Consider the following 10680-nt stretch of genomic DNA (forward strand, 5'->3'; position numbering starts at 1 on the left):
TATGTCTCTTTCTACACTGTGGACAGGAGGAGGAAGTAATGAGAGAAAACTGAATTGCTGTATCTTCTGCTGTACACAGTTGTTGTCATTGTTCTGTTGCAATGGTGAACTTTTAATGCAAATTTCAAATTGGATTATTTGTTCATTTGTTCCCCCAAAATTCTAAATATAGCAACCACCACTTTTTATGTGATTTGGTTGCTTTGTATGTACGTATGATTTTGCTGAACAGCGGTCACTATGGGCATTAGTGGCAAGTACAAGATGATGGCACATTGGATATTCTCTCATTTTCCGAGATCCTCTAGAGTGGCAGTAGTGGTTGATTTTACATCTGCCATAAATCCATTGAAATGTTTATCTGTGACGGAATAACAGGAGGGCAAGTAAAGATGAGTCTAAAATTATAGTACAGTGTAGTATAGTTATGTCTGGCTAACATTAGCTAGCATTTACCAAGAGACGGGCCTACTGGTCATACCAGACCAAATAAGACTAGAGCAAGTCTCTGGGTGTATGAAATGAAGCAAGCATATCGCTTATGAATTCAACTTTTTATTTGTGGAGAAAAAGTGTGACAAAAGTGATATAAGCTTTCTTTTAATCAGCTTTTTTTTTCACTAATGTTGTTTGTCTGTTATTTTTCAGCGGGATCAGTAATGACACTATGACAGGCCTATTTCAAGTAAGTTAACATTTCAGTGTATCTGTGGGTTACAGTGTGGCAATGGGAGGATTGTGTTGATCAAGACTGATTTTGATTCTTCAACAGGGAATTGAGGTTTCATGTGCCATGAAGGCTGCCGTACAGTAAGTGACAGAAACTATTTTAAAATGGCTGACACAAGTGTAAAGAATCTATTTGTTGTTAACACTGACGTTGTACTGCAGAAACACCAGCTGCACTGTGCTACTGACGCTGAATCGCTCAATACCTTCATGTTGTATCCTCCGTACACTCTGTGTGGCCAGTAACAATTCCCCTGACATGCATGTGGTGGGAAAAAAAGCAAGTGAGTGAGTGTTGTGTACTCTGAAAGACATAGTTACCCACCTAATAAGTTCACACAATGCAATCAGTCTTCTGTGTCATCTACAAAGGTCAGCTACAACATGAATGCTATGACAGTCGACGAAGGGAAAATATTTGCATTTATACTGGTCCAGCCAACACATCATGGTAAGTCTTTTTTTTTTTTTACAAGGTTAATTAACTTATCTTATCTGCATTTTTGTAAAAGTTTATTTGGTTTCTGGGTGGTAGACACTAATTATTTTTGCCAATCTCATCTATCTTGTGACAGTGAAGAGTCTGGGCCTGCGTATGTTCCACAAAGCAACTCAACTGTCTGCGGTGCAGGTTAGCTCTGAACAATTTACACATTTCTGCTCCAACACCTTTGAGATAATAAATGTTCACCCACTGTGCAATGTCACACGTTAGGAGGAGTTAAAGTCCTTAAGAATGAATCAATGACTTTATATATAATATAATAAAGTATAATCTAGCCTAGTCCAAGGAATTGTTACTTGAACAAAGAGTTAACTGTGAGAGCAGTTGTGAGGCAACTTCACTATTATAAAGTTTTAAAAGAATAGTCCAATTTTTTTGGGGATACGCTTTATTGCTTTATTGCTTTCTTGCTTACAAAACACATCCGAGTCTGAGCAGGAAGCAGACATAAAGATAGCTGTGTACAGATTCTTATCATCTAACTGAATGAATTAAACTTAAAGAGATGAAATAAGTGTATGCTGAGGGATAAAGTAAGACAGGTTAAATACAGTATAACGACTGAAACTGGTGTGACTCTGTTCACACTGACACTTAAACCAACATGTTTTGACTTTGTTTCAGAGAAACAAAAAAACTGCAGCTGCTCTGCTTACTGCAATGGAACTGGTGAGTGTTTTATCACCTGAAAAAAACACCAATTTATCATGTAAAGGACATAGTGTGTAAGTATTTTATGATATTGTCTCTTTGTTTTTAGATGCATACTATACTTTTCAAATTTCAACACATGATCCCAAGATGAACACTTCATATGTCTTATCCGTGGTAAGTTTATGTGCAACATGCGTACATGTGTAAGTGTATGTTTTAGTATTGGTCTGAGGTTCTAACATTTTGCATCAATGAATTATTTTAGCATGAAACTATAAAGCTCTAATCTTTACAGGTTTCCAGGATAACCGATCTATCAAGCTGCTCTTCAAGTGCAAAGTGAGTTTGGCCATTCTTCAATGTCTACAAATCAAATTTCACACGAATAAACACTCTCACCAACTCAAGAATAAATCCCCATCTTTTTGATGTTCCTCTGCAGTGTTTCGTGTCCATTTGAGATCATCAAGTCAGAATACAAGGTAATCGGCCACTATTTTCTGAACTTTTAAATTTTTTACTGTTTGCAAAACCATACATCTAAAAATAAGAAGAGATTCACCAACGTGCCTTTTTGATTTCATTTTGACTTTTTAAGCCATTTGTTCAAAAATGACTACATTCCTACATTTCTCACTTTTAATGCATTGACACTTTCATGCCCAAACATCATTTTTGGGACCTTTTCTGATCTTCCAATGCACATAAATAGAACTTGCCTACAAGCAGACAAAATGTGTAACTTATTTTAATGTGAATCTCTACTCAGGATGCTAATGTGACCTGTAGAAGCATAGCAGCAAAGTGAGTCTAATTATATTAGTGGCTTTGTAGGAACAACATTTCTATGAGACATCTGATATATTTGATCTCTGACTGCTCTTCTGATTTTTTAACTTTTAGTTTTCAGCTCTGCAAAGTGATTTTAGGCTTTGCCAATGTGGTTCCTATATATACCGTGTCGGTGGCTTTGATGAATGCGTTTCAGCCTGAGAAACAAATCAGTTACAATGGACTCGTGACACAAGCAGGTGTGTGTGTCTGTGCGTACGGTCAACAAGTCAAATGTAACATCAGTTCATATAGACAGCAAAATTACTGCACACATGTCCTGTAAACCTGCTCATTTGTTTTTTTGTCTTATATGTCACACAGCAATTTGTGGAAATTCAAAAGTAAACGACAGTCTGATACATTCTGTGCTCCCATGGTGCACCGTCCACCGAAAGCTTGCTGCCATCTGTACGACAAACCAGGAGACTAACAACCTTTACTGGTTTGTATGATCTTCTCAGCACACTGTCCTCTGAACTAGCTTAATTAAAACGTTACAAACTCAGTGAACTTGGTACTTACTTCAGGGCTGTCAAAATGTACATTTCTACAGATGTTTTAACCCCAAATCTTAATTTGGCCTTTTTCTTTACAGTCAAAATGGAACAAATGTCCTTGTACACCTGCAAGAGTGGTGTGTTCAGAAGCCGCTTACCACACCTGGTCCGAACGTGGCAACCGCACAATCAAACAGCACCACTGCGTCTGTAAATGTAACTTTATCCCCACTGAACACAACAGCTGGAGCCCTGAATACCACCACCACCACCACCACCACTGCTGCTGCTAATGTCACAATGATGACAACGCTCAACACAACCACAGCCACTACAAAGCAACCTGTGTCTGTGAACACAACAGCTGGAGCCCTGAATACCACCACCACCAACATGGCCACCACCACTGCCGCCACTGCTGCTAATGTCACAGTGAGGACAACGCTCCACACAACTGCAGCCACCAAAAATGAATCTGTCTCCGTGACTCCATCAGAGAGCCCAACAACCACCGAAACAGGTTTGTTATCACCTCACCAGTGTGTACGTCTCACGTTTACATCATCAAAGCATCACTACAGCATCCTCTTTGACTTTGGCTGACTGCAGCTGACAGCCAAGCCAACGCACTGCTTGACCTGACCGGAGATGTGTCCAGACTGAACTCCAGCCAGGTGGATCAGCTGGTGTCTCAGCTGGAGAGCCTTTTATCCGGCCCGACCGTCAGCCTGTCGCTGGGAAACATCTCCATCCACATCGTCAGCAATCTGCTGGGCGCTTCTCCTCAGACGCTGTCCGACTCCTCCAACAGGTGACACATTATTTTTCTTACATATCATGTAAGAGACCTCTGACCTCAGATGGTATAACTCAGGGGTTTCCAGGCCTTTTCTGCATCTCAAATAATTTTTATATTGACAGTTTTGTTGCACACTGTATAAGGTAGAACTGAGTTGACCAATTACTTTCTTTTTCCCATCAGGATCATAGGAATTGTTGATACAGTGGCGTTGAAGCTGGTCCTTCAAGAAAAGGCTGAGACCCTCTTGTCCCCGGCTGTGGCTCTATCTGTGAAACCAGCAGATGGCACCAACTTTCAGGAAACCTTTTTTTCCATCTCAGACCCCAGTGACGTCCAGGTGTGACATGAACCAGTTTGTTGTATCTATATGAAGTACCGCATTGGTCAAACATCACCAATTGTTTTTCTTTTTTCTCCCATTAATTATCTCATTACCACTCTGATTTATCTTAGTAGACAAAATCAGCTCCTCCTCAACCACCTGCAACAATAATATACCTCGTACATACTGCCAAATCAGTGATAACAAATGAATAATGTCACATATGATAATATATTGGTCATGGTCATATTAGTCACAGTCCTGTGACAGACACAGACTGCTGATTGCTGTCGAGCTGTTATGAAACTTTCAACCAATATAACAAAAAGTGCTTCCGAAAGAAGTTGCAGATCCTGCCTTTAATGAGCTTTGTAACAGCAAACAAACACCATTGACAGCAGACAGCAAATGTTTCATGATGTTCTACTGCAACAAGTCTTTGTTCTCCACACGTGGGCCTACATATATTTTTGCAGAAAGTTAAACAATGATCTCATATCTGAAAAATATCTGCATTAATACATAATGTGGATGTTATGTATACATTCAGTATATTCTATTATATTCTATTATATCCTGAAGGTTGTTGTTTTTCTGCATGAAAACATTCAGTGAGGTGAACTGGGTTAGAAAGTCTGGCTGCCAACCTACTTCTTTTCATTACAATGGTACTTTTTTTTTTTGTTGACAATTTCTATTCTTTCTGGGTACATCCCTGGATTACGCTTGTTTTGTACATGTGTGATGAAGAAATGAGCTGAGCTGTTTCAGCTGGGATATTGCGAACAGTGATCTCTGACGGATTGATGTCAGCTGTCCCACATAAAAAAAAGTGGTATTAAAGTGGTATTAGTTGTTAAGCCTTTGTCTCTCTCTTCGTGACCCACGTGTTTGGCAGGTTCGTGGGGATCCAAGGCTCAGAAGGAGTATAAGGACAGACTCCTCCACTCCCCAGGGCTCCATCAGGCTGCCCCCCTCTCTCACACAGGACCTAACCTCTGGGGAGCAGCAGCAGGTCTCCAGAGTGCAGTTCAATTTCTACCAGAAGAGCACAGTCTTCCAGGTCTATACATTCAGCAAATGTTCCACTGAAAGCAAATAACCGAGCACAGAGACTCTCGGCTTTGATTGCAAAACAGAAATGTGTTATTTTTATCATCTGTGTTTTTAGTTTTAAATCCCTGATGGGCTATATTTTAAAAAGAAACACTGTCATAACAAACCATCAACTTGTGTTTTTCTGTGTTGTTTCTAAATGGCCGTGCAGGACAGATCTTTGGGACAACGCAAACTCAATAGTGGGATCCTGGGAGCGAGTGTGGCCAACCTGTCAATCACAGGCCTGCAGGACGATATTGTAATTCACCTGAGGAACACAGAGCCAGTTCCAGTAAGTCAGTTTTCAAAATACAAATAGGCCATAATTATTCTGTGGAAGCTGTCACTCTGATCAGAGAAATAGTCATGATGTGCAGTTATTGATTTCAATGATTGTGCCTTTTCCCAAACTACAGGGTAATTTTGTGGCTAAATGTGTTTTCTGGGACTTCACATTAAATGGTAAGTTTTCTCACAATGCCTATCTGAATTTGGTAGATATTAACAAAGAGAGATAAAGATGTGGTTCATCTGTGTTTTCTGCTGGCAGATGGATCAGGTGGCTGGAATGGAAATGGCTGTATTGTCCGAAACAGCACAGACAATGAAACAGTTTGTGGCTGCAACCATTTAACCAGTTTTGCTATCCTACTGGTAAGATCATTTGTTTGCTTTTTTTTCATGCATCCTTGTTTTCTTGGTGAAAATTGTTACCATTGTAATTCTAAAAACTATTCTACTCTCTTCTACTTCTCTTGTGTTTTCTTCTTTTTCTTGCAGGACCTCTCCCGAGAGCCTCTAACCAGTCGTCTCCAGGCCACCATCCTGACCTTTATCACATATATTGGCTGTGGGATCTCTGCCATCTTCCTTTCTATCACCCTCCTCACCTACTTGGCCTTTGGGTGAGCAGTGAGACACATAGCACACATCCAACATGTAATAATTACCATTAAGGGACACAGATTGTTGTTGACTGCCACTGTGTCCTTCTTTGATTCCACCACTAGGAGTCACCAAAGTTTAAATACCTTGGTTTCTGGCTATGGTACAATATAATTACAATGTTTTTATACATATTTATGGTTTATGGCTAAGTGCCTTGGTTTCTTGTCTCTTTTAGATGTGAAATGCTCAAAAAAATAACTGACATTATAAGCCATAACAAGCCATTGGCATATAATGAAGGAAGCAGATCTCTGCTTTGTTTGTAATAAAAATAGAAACATATTCTAAAGGACATTTTTCACCTTTTTAAATTACAGTGTCATAGCAGATTATCTTGTGATGTGTGATGCTAAACAAAATTCTTTCTCTGCGACGTACAAAGACATAAAGGTGGTGATAACATTTCCAAATGAGAAAGGTGCATTCTTGGTTATCTTTGGCACAAAGCAAATTACAATATGTAAACAATTTCTTTTACAACATTCTGTCCCACAGAGTTCAGTTTATTATCTGTAAAGTTCACAAACAGATCTGATTTACAATGCAGTATTAAGAATGTGCTAAACTCACAAAAACTAGAAAGAGGCCCATATTTTTTCCAGAATCCACTAAGACGTTTCATGTTGTCTGAACCATTTGAATACTGCAGGAAGTTGCGAAAGGACATTCCTTCCAAAATCCTAATCCAGCTGTGTCTGGCTCTGCTGCTGCTGAACCTGGTCTTCCTGGTGGATGCGTGGCTGGCGCTCTACCCCGAGGCTGTGGGCCTCTGCATCTCCACTGCCTGGTTCCTCCACTACTTCCTGCTGGTTGCCTTCACCTGGATGGGACTTGAGGCCGTCCACATGTACCTAGCCCTGGTGAAAGTGTTCAATAGCTACGTATCACGCTACATGCTGAAGTTCTCGCTGGTCGGCTGGGGTGTCCCAATGATTGTTGTCATTATTGTTATTGCGATTGACAAGAACAACTACGGTCTTGTCTCCTATGGAAAATTTTCTGATGGCACCAGTGATGACTTGTGAGTCCCCTGACAGATGCTTCAAATACCATGAATGCATGAAAGAAAAACCAGCACAAAACAAAAAACTAAACCCTTTCCCTTCTCCCTTCCTTGTTGTCTCCCACAGCTGCTGGCTGAGAAATGACATTGCTTTCTATGTGGCAGTGGCGGCCTATTTCTGTGTCATTTTTCTGTTCAACCTCATCATTTTCATTGTGGTGTTGGTGCAGCTGTGTCGGATAAAGAGGCAGAACCCTCACAATGTGCTCCACCGCACCACACTGCAGGATGCGCGCAGTGTGGCGGGGATAACCATCCTGCTAGGCCTCACTTGGGGCTTTGCCTTTTTCGCCTGGGGACCCGTCAACCTGGCATTCATGTACCTCTTTGCCATCTGTAACTCCTTGCAAGGTGAGTTGGGTGTTCATGTCATAGTGGGTCTATCAAAACCTGGGCAATGTCGTTTTTGTAATCGTGACAGCTCCAATAGCAATAAGTGGACTATTTAAATGTATAACAGCTTGGATCTGTTATTTGTACACAGTGAAAATCTCTGCATTTTTAATAATTGTTATCAGTTAAGTTAACACTGCATTCACCAAAGGAACTGCTGAAATCTGGGGACATGGTAACTTTAATACAATGAGGTCTGACAGGGCAAGAAGTGCAATCAGATGGGTGGTTAACATGCCAACGTTTTAGCCAGATTATCTAAAACACTTGGGTTGGAGATAAAACTGAAAAGGGCACATGAGGCAAATGTCACTAGTAATCCGTCACTGCATAAGAAAATGTGCATGTGCACAACTTTGTACAGTACGGTAGGTTAAAGTTGAAAGAGGAGGTTGGCCTGTAAACTGTAATTGCTGTTCACAGCAGACAGTTTGAGTTCTAATTTTACCATTTGCCTTCAGTTTGTCAAATAAGTCTCTTGTTTTGAACACAATGTTGTAATTAGGAATGCTGGCCAGAGCTACAATAATAAGAGCCACGTTGTTAATAAACCGGAATTATCCTTTAATAAGTCTCACCTTCCGCACAATATGTGAGGAAAGAGTTGGTAGAAAATTTAAACACCTTATTCAGGTGGGCTTCCAATTACAAACACTATCAAGAACATAACATGAAGTTTGCCATAAACGAGAACCAACTAAAAGTGAAACACTTGACAGACCCCTAAATAACCCCTAAATCGTCTTTTGGGAAGCAGGTCCAGACAGCTGTTCATTTATTTTGTTTAAGTGCTTGTCCATGTCCTTTACTTAAATGTACAACCTGATGACACTGCACTCCGCACTGTTAAAGGTTTGGTGTTTGCTGTTTCTGTTTTGCAGGCTTCTTCATATTTGTGTTCCACTGTGCAGTGAAGGAAAATGTGAGGAAGCAGTGGAGGACCTATCTGTGCTGCGGCAGGATGAGACTAGCAGAGAACTCAGGTTCAAGATGTTCACTTCACAGTTCACTTCTCTAACAGCCTTAACATGCTTCACACTTGTGTACTGTATCCCTCCATTTGGTTTGTGGTTTCTATGGACACGTGTTCCTTCAAAGTAAAAGACTCAAGTGCATTAGATGCAGGATGACGGTAATTAATTACTCATTAAACTCTGGATATTTGTATTACATTTCATCTTTATTTTGTGGAATTTCTTTTCACAGAATGGAGTCGCACCGCAACACAGAAAACTGCGAAGAGGTTATCAGTCACCAGATTAACATCTCTTCATTCCTCAAACTCCTCCAAGTCCAACAACTCATCCAGCTCCTCCTCTTTCCTTGTCAGTGACCCTCCAGAGCTGATCGGCGGCATTGGTAAGTGAAGACAGTAACATTGAATATGCCAATTTTAATGATGATTACAATTGGCATATTCCTACACGTCATCCACATCAGTTTAAAATCAGCCAGGAGCCCGTCACTTTTTCACTAGATTAAAGTCTCCTACAGATCTGTGGTACAGCTGCGCATCAGGCTATTTACAGGAATAAGTATAAAAACATAAATATATACATGTAAAGATAAATGATAAGATGCAGCAAATTTGTGGTCAGTTTAACAATACTTTGGAAAAATGGTTTTCCACAAATTGTGTCTATTATGAATAATGCAGCCGTGCTGTGTTACAGGTAGCCCATTTGAAGACAGAACAATCACAGCTGATGAAGAGCCCAGCAGAGATGTGATCCTCAACGAGATCAACATGCAGTACAGAAACCAACAAGTGTCCTGATCCAAAAAGGCTACAGACTATTCAATGGTCCTCGTTTTGAAATACTTGTATATAATGTAAATTCATAGTAACTTATTTACCGTCCATCTGCATGTCATGTGTATTATATGAATTGTAACGGGCAATGGAAAGCCTACATTAAACATGGCACTGAATATTTACACACATTTCTACATTCAGACTTGTCTTCAATATATTTGCACAAGGAACATGAACAAACTTCCTTCTTTTGTACATTGATGTTATCAATAAAAGTAACCATATTCCAAGGAATATTCCTACAAATAGGAAGTAGAGCTCAATAAACACCTCAAGTTACAAATACTATAGTGTGTCAAACTCTAAAATGAAATTTAGATGAAGGGCTAAAGAGCACACCCTCTTTCATTCTTCTTAATTGTTACGTTTTGACTGTAAATGAAATGAATTTATGTAAAGTGGCAATCCGCTTTTTACACACACATACACCTTTAAATGCACCACTGATGTACTAATTATCACATTTATTTGGTTGCGTTCTATTGTTTTTGTAAATAAAGCCATAAAATTGTATTTGCCCGTTCGCTCTGTCTCCTCCCTCGTTGCAGCTTTTGAGCCGGGCTGTGACATTTGTTTTCATGTTATTCTTTCCTCTTATCTTATCTCTTATCTCGGTTAGGGTGTGTTCCTTGTTCTGTATGTCTGAATCACTCAAAGATGCAATTCTGCATCCAAACCAGCCAGACTGAATTTTTACTTCTTTGACTTTCCGGATGCTCTCCACGTTGTTTCTCTGCACACATAGTCTGCGTTAAGGGTTAGCAGTTTCGAGGCTTAATGTGTCATTAAAGGAATATGGAGCTGGGGAACATAGGACCTGGGAACATTGGTATGCTCCCTTTAGGGCAGTGTTTGCCAACTGTAAGGTTTAGATGGTATCTTAATTCATAAATTCAAAAAATCTCATGAATCTACCTCTGTAGCTTTTTACCTCATTTACCTCACATTGCTCTGTATGCAAGGGTAAGGATAGGATAGGGAAAGGTTCACATAGGTTTTTTGTGTACTTAAATGCAGAC

General features: G+C 39.9%; 1 protein-coding gene across 1 annotated transcript; it reads left to right on the forward strand.

Annotated features, from left to right (window-relative positions):
• The first annotated feature begins 3519 nt into the window (after window positions 1-3519).
• LOC139213369 (adhesion G-protein coupled receptor G2) lies at window positions 3520-9836 on the forward strand. The gene is made up of 13 exons (XM_070844047.1): window positions 3520-3739; window positions 3829-4030; window positions 4202-4358; window positions 5242-5406; window positions 5611-5733; window positions 5858-5903; window positions 5992-6095; window positions 6222-6346; window positions 7039-7410; window positions 7520-7803; window positions 8727-8828; window positions 9052-9204; window positions 9519-9836. Exons 1-13 carry the CDS (start codon window positions 3520-3522, stop codon window positions 9620-9622), a joined length of 2157 nt encoding a protein of 718 aa, XP_070700148.1. The 3' UTR covers window positions 9623-9836.
• The last annotated feature ends 844 nt before the right edge of the window (window positions 9837-10680 follow it).

The sequence above is a fragment of the Pempheris klunzingeri genome, chromosome 14 (assembly GCF_042242105.1).
Source record: "Pempheris klunzingeri isolate RE-2024b chromosome 14, fPemKlu1.hap1, whole genome shotgun sequence".
In the NCBI taxonomy this organism is placed as follows: domain Eukaryota; kingdom Metazoa; phylum Chordata; class Actinopteri; order Acropomatiformes; family Pempheridae; genus Pempheris; species Pempheris klunzingeri.

Excerpts from the sequence above, each read along its gene's own strand:
- LOC139213369 (XM_070844047.1), top strand. The coding sequence starts at position 3,520 with ATGATGACAACGCTCAACACAACCACAGCCACTACAAAGCAACCTGTG. Across the intron at positions 4,359-5,241 it reads CAGACCCCAGTGACGTCCAG|GTTCGTGGGGATCCAAGGCT; the intron begins GTGTGACATGAA and ends CGTGTTTGGCAG. Across the intron at positions 6,347-7,038 it reads CTCACCTACTTGGCCTTTGG|GAAGTTGCGAAAGGACATTC; the intron begins GTGAGCAGTGAG and ends TGAATACTGCAG.